Source organism: Elephas maximus, chromosome 2 (assembly GCF_024166365.1).
Source record: "Elephas maximus indicus isolate mEleMax1 chromosome 2, mEleMax1 primary haplotype, whole genome shotgun sequence".
In the NCBI taxonomy this organism is placed as follows: Eukaryota; Metazoa; Chordata; class Mammalia; order Proboscidea; family Elephantidae; genus Elephas; species Elephas maximus.
This window is the reverse complement of record NC_064820.1, coordinates 40863981-40879518: the sequence shown is the minus strand read 5'-3', so window position 1 is coordinate 40879518 and position 15538 is coordinate 40863981. Positions and strand designations below refer to the sequence as shown.

The following is a 15538-nucleotide window of genomic DNA, read 5'->3' as shown; positions in this document are numbered from 1 at the left end:
TTTAAAAAAAAAAAAACTGTATAAAATGTAGAACTATATTTGGGCAAAATGGACTCAGCACGCTATGCCTCCTTCTTTATCCCATTTCTACCTTGATTTTTCTTTTAGTAAATAATTCCTTTTTTCAAACTTTGAAAGAAGATTGAAATTATTTGAGTTGGGCATGTTCTGAAGCCTCAGATTTTAAATTCTGACAATATTCTCTTTTGACAAACATTTTAAAATTACTCATATAAAAACAAACAAACCTGTTAGAAACTTCCTTCTCTAGAATCTCTTAACCAAGTCCCCTGAGCTGCAGGGGCAGGGCTGTGGACTTTACTGCCCCATCAATGCCCTTGAATCTTGAGCTTTTTCTCCTGGTAATGCAGTGTTGTTGGAAGACAGAGATTAGGCATCTGAAGATTAACCTTTCTATACATTTTTAAAGATCAGGCACTAGTTCTGCCCTTGGTGGAAAAAAGAGACAGGTACAACCACTATTTGAAGCAACAATACATTTATTATTCCTCCAATGCATAGTATTCAAGAATACAATTTTAAAATTGCAAACAAACTTAGGAAGTGTCATCAACAGAAGCAACTAAAGACTGGTTTCAGAAAATGGCTCAAATACATAGCTATTCCTGATTGTGAGCAAGCCTGGCGGGGTGGAGGTGGGCAGAGCCGTTATCCAATGCTGGGTAATTTCAAGCTCACTTAATTTGATGGGAAAACCATCCCAGTTCTAAACGGCATTTTAAAGATTCCCATTTTTTCTCAAGACCTCTGAATTGTTTTTAATTCCTAATGGGGTAGTGGGAAAAGGATATATACTTAATTCATGGGTTTGTGTTCTTTGCTCATTAGATAAAAACCTTTTTTTTACGGTTTGTGTATTTTGCCCTTAGTTAAGTCCATTTTGTTGGAGTAAAATGGTCTTTAATAAACCACAAATAAATGCTATTAAAGTCTTCAAATCTATTCATTTAATATAAATAATTTAGAATAAAATTCAGGCCCAGTCCAAATAAAGCAGAAAGATTACGAAGTTTAGAAACACAACGACAGGCTATCAAGAATATCTAGGTAGTCTTGTGTAACTTGCCAGCCACTTATAAAGCTGAAGCCAGAAACTAGAGCCACATTTGTTTCATATATATAGCGCCTAACTGATACTGACATTCTATCAACATCATGTTTTATAACAACTGAGCGCTTTACTTTTGTTAAGTAATCATATTCATTTTCTACCACTTAATGATATGCTTGGAACCCTGGTGGCATAGTGATTATGAGCTCGGCTCCTAACCAAAAGGTCAGCAGTTTGAATCTACCAGCTGCTCCTTGGAAACTCTATGGGCAGCTCTACTCTGTTCTGTAGGGTTTCTACTAGTACGAATCGGCCTGACGGCAATGGGTTTGTTTGTTTGTTTTTTAATGCTGTGCTCGTGGTCCTTAGTGGTTAAGGATCTAGAAAGAACCTAAGCTAAAAAATATTCTGTGCACAGGCTCTGGATCTATATATCCATAAATATATCATTTTACTGAGATGTCTGGTACTTGTTTGTTTCTTTTTACAATCACATAGCACTAAAAATTACAGTTACATAAGAATTCTAGTCTCCAGGGAGCGCTGTTGATTTGTTCCCTTATTCTTGTGGACACTGGCTAAGCTAATTCTCATTTTACTAAGATGTTCTCTCTTGTTACAGAAACATAACTCTTCAGTTCAGCAAACAGACATTTGCCCCCTCATTCTGCTTTAAGTTACTTTTTGTTATTCCGTGTTTGTCCCACTTCTCATATGGGGTCTTATTCTAATCAGTAGATCTGAGCATGGCAACTCCACATTCCCTCCTTCATAGTGACATGCCTGGGCTTTGGAACAATTACTTTCTTTGTTACTAGGAGGCCCTTTCCACATCCTTCTGAATGAATAGCTTTGTTTTATTTACATGATTGAAGTTACCTAAAGTCTAATACAGTGATACTATATATTATAATTCCGCTCTACGTGAAAATAAGAAACTGAAAAACAGGATTATAAATCATTCTGTCAATCACCTGATTGTGGTTTTCCTTTTGCAGGATGAGTTTTGGAAGCCTCTCCCTGAGGAGTAATTTCTTTCTCTTTTTCTGGCTCAAGAAGAGGAGGAAATGGAGGAGTAAGAGGTGGAGCCTCAATTGGGGAAGTGTCTTCTTTTTTCTCAGCTTCCTTTTCTTCTAATTGCTTATTAACTTCAAAAGAACAATAAAACAGGCCTTCATTAGGGACTCCAGACCCCGACTACTTCATTTGAACTAAGACAAACCTAAATTACACCCATTCCTCACTTATCAACGTGGTTAGGTTCCAAAGACTAGGTTGTTATGTAAAAATTCGTGTTATGTGAAAATGGAGGAAGACCACATCAGATCACAAAATGAAGGATGACTACATCATTACGTAACTGCCAAATTACATTATTACATAACTGTCAACCTACTGAGTGAGAATCTTGACCCAGCCAAGTTGACATATAACGTTAACCATCACAGCCAATGTTACCCTCGCCTCACACCTCAGCATTCGTTACGGCCAGATGTACATTGTTAATGTGCAAAATAGTCAGAGAGTAGATTTTTTACTCTTGTCATCAATGGGAAATGTTGGATACTGAGATAGTTGATAAGTGAGGAGAAGTGTAATATCAAATTGCTCTTACTGGTTTAAGACTAAGTTCGTGATTTAGGGCTCTCCAGGAAACCATCCAGAACATAAAGCTAAGGTTTTAAGGCTTCTTTGTCTGGTAAGAAATACAATCTCCTTTGCCTCTTGGTAAGAAGCTCTGGTGGAACAGTGGTTAGGCACTTGGCTGCTAACTGAAAGGTCAGCAATTCTAATCCACCAGCTGTTCCATGGGAGAAAGATGTGGCAGACAGCTTCTGTACAGCCTTGGAAACCCTATGGGGGTAATTCTACTCTCCTATAGGGTCGCTCTCTATGAGTCAGAATCAACTCAATGACAACGGGGTTGCCTCTTGGTGGTGGTGGTGTATTTTTGTGTATGGAGCAAGTAGAAAGGGTTGGGGAGGGAGTGCCAAATGTAAAAGTAATAACCTAGAGGTACCTAATAAAAAGAAATAGGAAAATGAACTGTAAAGCACATAGAATAGTGCACAGCACATAAGTGCTCAATGAGCTTTAGCAATTTATTCGTTCATATAACAAACACTGAATCTGAACTGTGCCTTGAAGGAAAGGAAGGGCCATAACAATAAGAAACTATACTGTTACTCCTACTACAAATAACACTAGGCATAGTTCTAATTGCCGCAGATACAACAGTAAAACAAATCAGAAAAAAAATCATTGGCCTTGTGAAATTTGAATCCTAATGATGGAAGATAACCATAAATATGATGGATAAGTGAATTTATATAAGATGTTGGAAGGAGAAATGCTATGGAGAAAAGAAATAGAGTAGACCAAGGGATATCAGAAATACTGTGGGCAGCTTTTTAAGTTTAAATAGAACATTCAGCAGGGTAGGTCCACTGAGAGGGTGACCTGAAGACGGTGAGGGAGTGAGCCTTGTGGCTATCTGAAGGAAGAGTGTTCAAGCCATTGGAAACCCTGTGGATCACAATGGTCAGAGCTGCGACTGATCATGGGGATGCTGTAGGACCAGACAGCGCTTCATTCAGCTGTTCGTGGAGTTGCCTGAGTCAGGGGCTGACTCAAGGGCTGCTAAAAACAGTTATTGTTAGGCGCTTACCCTTCTCCAAGGCTTGTTTCAGGTTCACCTCCCCAGACTGCCCTAGGTCTCTCCAGCCAGCTTTACTAGCCGCACCATTACACTGAATACCTGCTCTCTTGTGTTACTATTCCTTTCTATATATGCTCCCTTTGGAGTTACTGGGTGATACAAAAAGTTCCATTTTTGGCTACTAATCAAAGAGTCGGTGATTCAAATCCACCTGGGGCACTTCAGAAGAAAGGACTACAGATGTACTTCTGAAAGATCACGACCATTAAGAGCCCTACAGAGTGCAATTCTATTCTGACACACGTGAGTTGGAACTGACTTGACTGCCACTGTACTCTTTTTTTGGCCTTAGATTACTATTTTCAATTCAGCAAGCAGGTAGACTTCAGTCTATTAGATGTTTTTTCAAAGTGGAAATTAAACTTTTTTCTAATTATAGTTATTGTTAAAAAAAATACTTTAGATGAATAAATAGGAAGGAAAATTGCCTATTAAGTCGTTTTGTGCCTCTCCTTCCCCCACCATTAAGTATGTTATCAGGAAGGATCAAACCCTGGAGAAGGACATCATACTTGGTAAAATAGAGATTCAGTGAAAAAGAGGAAGACCCTCAATGAGATGGAGTGACACAGTGGCTGCAACAATGGGCTCAAACATAGCAACGATTGTGAGGATGGTGTAGGACCAGGAGGTGTTTCATTCTGGTGTACATGGGGTTGCTATGAGTTGGAACCAACTTGACAGCACTTAACCACAACTTATACTGCCAGACTTTTTTCTGTGCTTCTGTATTTAATATATATATATTATATATATATATGTACTTTTAAAAACAAAAAACTGGGTTGTTTTATATACATTGTTCTATAACCTGCTCTTTCCTACTTAACAGTATAATACAGGCATTTTTTCATGTTGGAATATATACAAAAGTACCTCTTTTTTTTTTTTAAACATTGGGATGCTTAGTACAGAGTACTAAAAACCCCCCAAAAAAGGCTAGGTAAACGTTTATTGTTTTAATGGTAAAATATTTTCATTAAGGTAATTAAGCATTAGAATGTAAATCTTAAATAATGGCAATCGTGTCTGTTAATGTAATCACTGACTAGAACGCAAAACTTTTCAGAAAATGTTGAAGTTGAGTCTGGTAGCTACCCAAACTGAACTGATTCCAGTGTGTAGCTTCAAGTACATTTCAGCATTTCTTCAGAAATAAGAAGAAGCAGACCTTAACTTAGCCTTAACTGAGTCTCCAAAAGAGACTCTTCTATAAGATTGCTGTGGGAGATTTCCTCGCTTTTCTCAGCCTACCTTCTATCAAATGATAAGCTAGTCCTCTTAAAATAATGTATGGGTGTTTCTCTGGGAAAAACATTTAGATGTAGGAGCTCTTCTATTTTAAGTCTGAGCTTCTGGATCTCCATGGGGATTGTGGCTTATACCTATGGGCTCTTTGAGTGTCAGTTAACTGATACATTAGGGTAGGTAGTTAGGTTCTAAATCTACTGATGGGAGACAGTGCTATCCAGGCAATTTTAGAATCCTTGTGATGTTCACAACTTTAATCCTTTTGTCATATACCAAGAAATTGCAGTTACCAATATAATTAGGAGCGATTGATAAACAAAAGGGAAAAGATTCCTTTTCCAAATCATTTCTCAAATGTAAAATCCCAATAGTGGCCTGGCATTGGCAGTACATGATGTTAAGATTCCTTTCAATAATAAGCTCCAATAATACTATGAAAATTTAATGGTAACTATTACAAAAAAAAAAAAAATTTTTTTTTTTTTATTACTGGTTGGGTGAAGGAGGAAGGGGGTCAGGATGGTTTAACACGGATGAGCTATACTGCAGAAGTAGACTAACAAATAAGTCATTAATAATTGTTAAGTTCATACCAACACAGGTAGAGTCAGGGGTAATGTTTTTGTTAGTGTTTCTATTTCAAAAAGAGAATTCACTCACTGTTTCCTTGCAATGCTCAAGTTAATGAATTTAAATCTTTATAACATTCTTAATATTAACTCTGTGATTTCTTGTTTTGTTTGACACTAAAAACAATGCTTTCAGTGAGATTACCTCTTTTTCATTAAATTAGATGAAAAGGAAGAGGGGAAAAGATATTTTATGCAGAAACATATGCAGCAGAAAGCAAAAATCTGAAGTAGAACAAAACCCTTGTTGATAGTAGTAATCCGAGTGCAACAGAAAGCTGTGTAATCACACTGTAATTTTCTCCTAAACCCATGAAAGCCACATTTTAGTCACATAAGCTCAAAATGATAAATGAATATAATTACCTTTATTCTTTTTTTTCTGCATCTCCATCACCACAATTTCTTTTACTCTTTGGCATAAAGACTCTTTATCTATGTCAGCATTGACTTTTATCAAAATATTTTCTGGCTCTGAAAACCATTGTTCCAACAAGGGCCAGTTGTCCAAGAAGCCTATAATTCTGCAAAATCAAAATATTATGTGAATATCACATATTGATTGAAATACTGGAGTGACATTAAGCATGGTTTATCTCATGTGCACAATTAAACAGGAGACTGTCGAAATAGTTGAATCTGAAAAAGCAACTTTAAGAAACCTATAGGCAGCGAATTATCATTCACTTTGGATTCAAGAAGAAATTATTTAATGCCATCAAGACATATTTTTCAGAAATATGAAAGAATAAAAAAAGATATGAAAATGTCACCATTTCTGGAAACCATTAATGTAAGTGGAGTTTAAGAGAAAATCTGAGCAAACATGATGGACTGATGCCACCGGTGCTCATTGTAAAATAACTCTGAATGCTCTCCTGATGTAACTGTAGCCTTGTCCGCCATCTGTCATCCACTTTTTTCTTGGAGATGGAAGTTGAAGAGATCTTTGAGTGGCTCAGACTTAATAGCTTGGTTCAAAAGTATTCTTGGAATGATTCTTGAAATGTTTTCTTTTTTGAGAGTAGGGAGCCTTGATGTAGCTCAAATGACTCTTCCCTGGCTCACTTCATATTTTTAGACTTCTCATGGCTTCATGAAATGTCTAATTTTGTCTAAATCTTCTTATTCAACGGGCAAATTGCATACATCCAAGAGAACGCCAGAAAACTTCATTATAACAAAACAGAAGTGGTTTAGAACTAAACCTTATAGTCTGATGGTTGTTATTGTGTGCCATCAAGTTGATTCCGATTCACAGTGACCCTATATGACAGAGTAGAACTGCCCCATAGGGTTTTCCAGGCTGGAGCAGGTCATCAGGTCTTTTTCTCACAGGGCCACTGACAGGTTCAAACCACCAACCTTTTGGTTAGCAGCCAAGCATTTAATCATTGTGCTACCAGGGCACCTAGTCTGATGGCTAAATCCATTGCCATCAAGTCAATTCCGACTCATAGAAACCCTACAGGACAGAGCAGAACTGCCCTATAGGGTTTTCAAGGCTGTAATCCCTTACAGAAGCAGATTGCCATATCTTTCTCTCTCGAAGTGGCTGGTGGGTTTGAATTGCCCACCTTTCAGTTACTATTATTAACCATTTTGAAATCTCATGGTCTTCCCTCATACGTGCTGACTGAGGATTCCATTTAAGGAACTTGTAAATTAATGTAACCATGGACAGCAGTGTTGTCTGCGTTAACTGTCCCCGCCCCCACACAATGACTTGTGCTCTGAATGCAAGCTGGCATGTAGATATTTCATTCAAGGTCAAAACTACTAAGTTTTGTTTTACCTGTAAAAGACTGAATGCTAGGAAATATATCTTTTTTCTAGTTCTGATGATTCCAAAGTGGCTAAGTGTCAGTCTACTCAAAGGGCAAGAAACAAGAAGCAGACCTTTAGATTTAAACTAACCTGTGCTGTATCTGGTCTTTCAAAGTCTGGTTCTCATCTTTATCTTGGTTTTCAGCGGCTACATGTTGACTGATATCTTCAGAAGGGGTTTCACGTAAAAATGCTTCAGCTAAGGTATAAAAACTGTTTAATCAGATAATTTATCAAACCAGTCAAAGTTGCTATTAACTGCTAAAAATGTACTGTTGCAAGAATGCCAAAGAGCTGTTATCCTGTCTTTGGTCCAATATTATTTAAAACTGTTTAATAACATGGTGAAAGAGTACAGTTTTGGGATCAAAACCTTTCTGGAAAATTGTGGAAAATGCAATCCAATGAAACATTAGAAAGGAGTTATAGTTTCAGTGTAGAGGATCTCAGGGTTGGCGATGAACAGATGAGAATGAAAAATGATGGGTCATCATGAATAACAAGCTTGGAAAGGATTAGCCAAATCAACATTGTGGTGTAAAAATAATTAACAGGACAGCCATAAAGTCAAATAAACAGAAAATTATTTGGTAATATTACATTGCAATACAATGAGATAATTTACCTTTTTTTCCACACTTTATGGTTTTCCTATAAAATAGACATAAGGGAGTTGAACACAAAAAGCTGAAAACAAAAACAATCTCAGCAGCTCTGAATAAGTCCTATTCTGGATTAATGGTACAAAGTTCAGATTACTCATAAGCTTAGAATAAATGGAAAATCATAAAGAAAAAACAAAGCCTTGAAGTAGATTAAAAGGAATTAGAATTTCTCAGTGAATGCAAGAGAACATTGAAGAGTCAATTAATAGTGTTCAAGAAAACGAAGGACTCTCACAGGGTACAGCAGTCAGTTGTTCTCCATCCACATTCATGAGAGAACAAGGGGAAATGGATTTAGAATATAGGATAATGCTTTTAGGTTATTTATGAAACCCAAGGATTAGTGACATCAGAACAGGTGACTGAAGAAGGCTGTGGAGCTCTTCTCTTTTTCTTTCTTTTAATTTTACAGTGCAAATTAGTTTCTCATTCAAAAATTTATACATAAATTGTTTTGTGAAGTTGGTTGCAATCCCTGCTATATGTCAGCACTCTCTCCCTTTCTATGGGTTCCCCGTGCCCATTTGTCCAGTTTTCCTGCCCCTTCCTGCCTTCTTGCCTTTGCTTTTGGACAGGTGTTGCCCGTTTGGTCTCATATACTTGATTGAACTAAGAAGCACATTCCTCACGTTATTGTTTGTTTTACAGCCTTGTCTGATCTTCTGCTGAAAGGTGGATTTTGGGAGTGTCTTCAGTTCTGACTTAGCAGGGCATCTGGAGCTTATAGTCTCAGGGTTTCCTCCAGGTTCTGTCAGAACACTAAGTCTGGTCTTTGTTTGTGAATTTGAATTTTGTTCTACATTTTTCTCTTGCCCTGTCCGGGACTCTCTATTGTGATCCCTGTCAGAGCACCTGGTGGTAAAAGCGGGGCATCATCTAGTTCTTCTGGGCTCAGGCTGGAGGAGACTGTGGTTCATGTGGGCCATTAGTCATTTGGACTAATATTTTCCTTGTGTCTTGGGTTTTCTTCATTCTGCATTGCTCCGGACAGGATACGACTAACAGGTGTATCTTAGATTGCTGCTCAAAAGCTTTTAAGACCCCAGATGCTACTCACCAAAGTAGAACGTAGAACATTTTCTTTATGAGCTATGTTATGCCAGTTGACCTAGATGTCCCCTGAGACCATGGTCCCCACCCCTCAGTCCCAGTAACTCAGACCCTCAAGGTGTTTGGATGTGTCTAGGAAGCTTCTATAACTTTGCCTTGATCAAGTTGTGCTGACTTCCCCTATATTGTATGTTGTCTTTCCATCCATCAAAGTTAAAAGTTGTCTACTGTTTAGTTGTTGATTTCCCCTTCCCACCCATCCCCTCCCTCGTAACCATCAAAGATTGTCTGTGTGTTTCTGCATGTAAACATTTTCTTGAGTTTTTATAGCAGTAGTCTCATACAATATTTGTCCTTTTGTGATTTACATATTTCACTCAGCATAATGCCCTCCAGATTCATCCATGTTGTGAGGTGTTTCACAGATTCATCATCATTCTTCATTGTTGTGTAGTATTCCATTAGAAACCCTGGTGGTGCTGTGGTCAAAAGCTCCACTGCTAACCAAAAGGTGGGCACTTTGAATCCACCAGTTTCTGCTTGGAAACCTCATGGGGCAGTTCTACTCTGTCCTATAGGTTCACCAAGTTGGTATCAATTCCACGGCAACAGGGTTTTAGTATTCCACTGTGTGTATGTACCATAATTTGTTTATTCATTCATCTGTTGATGGGTACTTGTTTCCATATTTTTGCTATTGTGAATAATGCTGTAATGAACATGGGTATGCATATGTCTATCTGTGTGATGGCTCTTATTTGTCTTGGATATATTCCTAGGAGTGGGATTGCTGGATCGTATGGCATTTCTATTTCTAGCTTTTGAAGGAGGTGCCATATCATTTTCCACAGTCGTTGTACCATTTTCCATTCCCACCAGCAGGGTATAAGAGTTCCAATCGCCCTGCAACATCTCCAACATTTGTTATTTTCTGTTTTTTTGATTAGTGCCAGTAATGTCGGGGTGAGATGGTATCTCATTGTACTTTTGATTTGCATTTCTCTAATGGCTGGGGATCGAGAGCATTTCCTCATGTGTCTGTTAGCTGTCTGAATGCCTTCTTTGGTTGGAGCTCTTCTTGGGAGATGTTATCATGTACTACCTGAGGGTCACTACCTCATATTTGTCAAGGACTTCAGCACATGGATGAGCATTCCTCCCTCCCCAAAATATGCCTATGCGTCTGCCCTTCCTCTTCTTTCCACTTCAGCACTCACTCCCATGGTCACGTCCTGGACTTTGTGATCACCCTGAGCAACTCTGTCTCTGAAACTCTGAAGACTTGTGCTCTTATCACACACTCTTATCCTCCTGGCACTCCCAGGCAGCTGATGAATCTCTTCAACATCACCCAGTTCCTAAAATCTTATCTTTTCTCCAAACTTACCTGATTTCACTTTATTTTTTAGTAAACCTAAATTGAACCCTTCAACTCTCTCCCTGCCGAACAACATCAATTTCTTGGTCTCCTTGTCCTTCTGCTACACCAGATGGAAAGCCCTCATATTAAATGAACATATTCATCTCTTTTCTCCCAGATTACACTTGTACTGGTAGGCGCCTTTAAAGAAAAATACACAGCCCTGTGACTTGTAATCTCATTAATTCCCTGGCTTGAAAATCAACTAAGCTCTTAACTCCATATATGCTCCCTTTCTTAAAAATAAATAAGTAAATAAATATTAAAGAAATTATAAAAAATTCTCTTGCCGTGGCTTTTTCCTTTCTTCCACAGTCAAGCTGCTTCTGTGTTACCTCCACTCACTTTCTTCACTGCCCCATCTTCCATTCATGCCTCAATCCACTGCAGTCCATCCTTCCCCCACTGCTACACTGAAATGGCTCTCATTCCGTTCACCCAAAACTCCAAAGCTCATGGGCACGTTTCAGTCCTTACCTTACTTGAGTTCTCTGTAGCATTTATAGCTAAAATTTAACACATGATTCTTTAATGTTCTTACACATACTATGTTATTTTATATTCACAACAAAACTTGTGAAGTAGAATTAAGATACTTTGACTTGCCCCAAATCACACAATTCATAAATGGCAGAGGAGGGATTTGGTTCCAGTCTATCTGACTCCAGATGCTACACTTCTTCTCAATTTTTAAGCTTTTTATTAAATTTTACCTGCCAAGAAGTATGTATGTACAGCTCGATGAATTCACAAACTGAGAACAGCCGGCACCCAGATTAAGAAACAAACCTCTTCAGCCCTGGAGCCCCCTCATGCTCCTTTCAGTCACTATTAGCCACAGGGGTAAGCATCCAGAGCCTGTGCTCTGAACCTCTCTGTAGCTCTCACCATACTACGACCAGTGCTGCTGACTGATGGCCCAAGGCACTGACTAAAAAGCCGAGGCAATCACTTCCTTTCCCATCCTGACCATCTTTTACCCCCACACTCACTTTCCCTCTCCTTAGGTCACCATGGTCTCCTGCCTGTTGCTTGAGTCTCTGCCCAGCCCTGGCTGGACTGACATTCAGCTTTGCATCTCACCTGGTGTGGATGCAGTGTGCTTCCCTGCCATGGTGCTATCCAGAGCTCTTCATGGATCCCAGGTACTGCAGAACAGATGCTGCCCCCAACCCTGGCAGCTGGGCTCCCACATCCCAACCTAGGTCACAGGAGGACTCTGGGATAAAGTTGGAAATCTTAGCTTGGTAAAGACACTTCAGCTGGCCCTGCTTACTCTCTAGCCTCGTTTCTACCACTCCTCCATGCCTTGCTGCCTCTCAGCCCTACTGAAGTACTTGCTGTTCTTTACATGTACGGTTTAGGTCTATTTCCCAAGCGGTGCAATGTTTTTCTCTCTCTCTTCCTCCCTTTCTTGGCTTGACTGACCTCTCCTTGTGCTCGGCATACTATAGCACATAACAGACTATTATAACTGTCAGCTTACTTTCATTTCTCCTCACGCTACACTGTGAACTACTTCTGGATGGGGACTTGCTCAGCACATTATACAAGCTAAGTAAATATTTACGAGTGGTGTTTTATAGCCCCCATCACTCTATGCCAGTGCTGTCTGATAGAACTTTCTGCTATGATGGAAATGTTCTATATCTGCTGCCCACCATGGTAGCCATTAGCCTCATGTGTACATGAAATGTGGCCAGTGTGACTGAGGGACTGAATTTTTAATTTATTTGATTTAATTAATTTAAATTTATATAGTCATATGTGACTAATGGCTACTACACTTGATAGCACAACCTTATAGTGTAATCATTTGGCTCCTTATCTGCAATTTCTTTGAAGACAGTGTTCATTTCTTCTTTATCACTTTACATCAGTGCCTCGCCCAGTGTCTGGCACTTAGCAGGCATGGATAAATATCATTGAATATGTGGATGAACCAAATATTTTAGAAGGATAGAGTTTCATCTACCCAAAATAGTTCAGGTGGAGTCTTGCTTAAGATGAGGAGACTAAAATGGCAAAATGGCCTTTCAAAGGCCATTCAAATCTTATATTCCAAGGAAAAAAATCTTTAAGATATGAAAGAATACTTTTTCTTAAGTTAAAATTCTTGAATATGAAAGTGGTAGCTTGACTTTCAAAGTTATAGACAACTTTGAAATTTAGAGTACACAGTTTTAAACAAAATGAGTAAGAACTATAAAATTAATGAGCTCATACTACTTTCCATGGCTTATCACCGTTGTTATCAGGTGCCATCAAGTTGGTTCTGACTTGGAAAAAAAAAAAAAAAAAAGATGGCCCTAATCCAGCATTTGATTCAGTGTACCTCAAACCAGGAAATGTACAGTCATATCATAAATATATGACAAAAAGAAAAAAAAATCACATTGTGCTTTAAGGTCTATTTCTGAAGGGAGATGAATACGATTATTTATGAATTATGTGCATAAAACACGACAAGAGAGAAATTCTCCTTGGAGTAGTAGAGAAAGGACATTTTTAAGCCTACTCTAGACTTATCAAGGGTCTAGAATTAAGAAACTAAACTGCCTAGTTGCAGCCAGTTCAAATGAGAAATAAAGAATGTTGAAGTGAATCTGTTAACAGATGAAAAATTGGTTACTATCTATACAGCAGTGTAATATTTAGAAAATTTTTTTTTTACAGGGTAGAAATTAATTGTATATCAACTGAGCAAAATTAATTTGTTATTTTTATGGGCTAGAATCATTTGTATTACTATCGGTTTCCTAAAATTTTCAGAGTTATAGAAGAGCCAAGTTGAAGCCAAGGAAAGACAGACTCCTGTAGAATCAGATAATACTCAAGGGTCCATTCCACAATACCTAGCCTTCCACTGAAAGCACATACTGTAATGTTTTGTTCATTTCAAAGTTTTTCACAATTTTTCCTGATGTATTTACTGCAAGCTCATTATTATGTGCCAGGCTCTGTCCTAAGTATTTAACACCCATCCCATTTAACCCCCATAACAATCCAATGAGGCATTCTAGTGTGACTGTGAAACCGGGGCTTAGCGTAATGAGTAACTTTCCCAAGGTCAAATAGTTCCTAAGTGCCAAAGCTGGGACTCAACAATACGTGATTTCACCCCTACGTATTTCATTTGTGGAATAAAGTAACACTTTCATTTCAAGGATGAAACATAGTTAAATAAACCATGATTTGTGAGTTTTCCCAAGAATGCTCAACCTCACCACATGAGGACTTTAGGCAACTGATACCTGCCTGTCAGAGTTAATGTCTGTTGTCATCGAATTAATTCTCTTAACAACCCTATAGGACAGAGTAGAACTGCCCTATAGGGTTTCTAAGGCTGTAATCTTTATGGGAGCAGACTGCCACATCTTTCACGTGTGGAGTGGCTGGTGGGTTCAATTAGTGGCCAAGTGCTTAACCATTGTGCCACCAAGGGTCATTAGAGCTAATACACACTGTAATAAAATCAAGAGAAGAGTGTGACCAGATCCTTGCCTGCAGCACAGGTATAGTTTATAACCTTCACTAGGGTGACCCACCAAGATGTATGGGACAGCCACAAAGACCTCCTCCATGCATTCAAGTCTGTGCCAGGGGAGCTGCCAAGTTGATGGAAGGGTTCAGAGAGAGGTGTGTAGTTGGCATAGAATTCTCTGCCAGACCATGGCTTATCCTGCAGTGCTGAATACTGACAGTCAAAACAGGATAGATGGAGCCATAAAGGCTGGATGAATCTATGAAACTATTGCCCTGAGATCATCTTTAAACCTTAAGCCAAAAATATCCCCTGAAGTGTTCTTAAAATCAAATAATTGTTTAGCTTAACTAGTAAAGAAAGTCTGCGTTCAGCATTGTGCTCTCTTAAGAGCTCTCTATATTGGATCAAGTTGACAAAACCAACTCAAAAGATTAGATAGGAACCTTAGAGGCCAGTGAGTTTATGTTAATGAAGGAGGAACAACTCAGAAAACGAGGGTGAGGATGGCTGCACAACTCGGAGAATGCAATCAATGTCACTGAATTGTACATGTAGAAACTGTTAAACTGATGTATGTTTTGCTGTGTATATTCTCAACAACAACAAAATCAAAACAACAACAACAAAATAAAACAAGATAGAACTGTGCTTAGCTAGATAATTCTTTGAAAGGCAAAAAGGGATTCTTTATTGCTGACTTGTAAATGTGAATATTTACTGACTCAGTCAAAGAACAAATAAAACAGTTTTCAATTATATGTAAAAGTATTTAAAAAAAAAAGTGTCCAGCTTACCCATGATGTCATTTATGCGACTCAGTGTGGAAGAATCTGAAATATCTAACAACAAGGCAAAATCAAGTGCAGAAGGGGGAACAGGTACTTCTTTGGAAACTGTAGGATCAACAACCAATGTAGATATTTGTGTTCTCTTTGCCTCCAATTCTATTTGTTCTTTGTTGCACCCTGTGAGAGCTTCCTCAAGAAGCTTTGCTTGGTTTAATGTCATTGGAAAACCATCAAGGATCCAGCCTTGATCCACAGGTACCTGACTAAATGGAAAAAAAAAAAAAAACCATGAATATTTTTACAGACACAAGCACTTTGGACACAATGATACAATGAATATTACCTTTTCTCTTTCAGTTCCACAATCACCTAGTGCATGAATTTTATTACTTTACTGCTAAAAGATTAGGTTTACTCATGCACCACAAATCACTCCCTTGTTTAAATCCTTCAGTGGGTCCTTGCTGCTCACCGCATAAATTCCAGAGGTCTTAACATGGTGTTAAAACTAACTGGCTACAACTTACTTTTCCATAACTTCCTATCTTACAATTTTGAACCATTTGCTTCAAAAAAGCTGATCTTCCCACTGTTGCCTGAGTATGAGTTGCACTTTCTAGCTTTTGTTCA

At 38.4% G+C, this 15538-nt stretch overlaps 1 protein-coding gene across 20 annotated transcripts in view; it reads right to left on the bottom strand.

Moving 5' to 3' along the window:
- SPEF2 (sperm flagellar 2) overlaps positions 1 to 15538 on the bottom strand; it is a 219227-nt gene that overhangs the window by 117273 nt on the left and 86416 nt on the right. For 18 of the 20 annotated variants that reach the window (XR_007514398.1, XR_007514401.1, XM_049862178.1 and 15 more), the window contains 4 exons: positions 14915 to 15171; positions 7589 to 7697; positions 6038 to 6195; positions 2047 to 2220 (listed from right to left, as the gene is read on the bottom strand). Coding sequence is in view for 18 of the 20 variants with exons in the window: in XM_049862178.1 (XP_049718135.1) it covers positions 2047 to 2220; positions 6038 to 6195; positions 7589 to 7697; positions 14915 to 15171 (698 nt within the window). In the remaining 2 variants the exon portion in view is untranslated. The remainder of the gene's footprint in view (positions 1 to 2046; positions 2221 to 6037; positions 6196 to 7588; positions 7698 to 14914; positions 15172 to 15538) is intronic. The other 2 variants (XM_049862171.1, XM_049862198.1) reach the window with 1 other exon arrangement.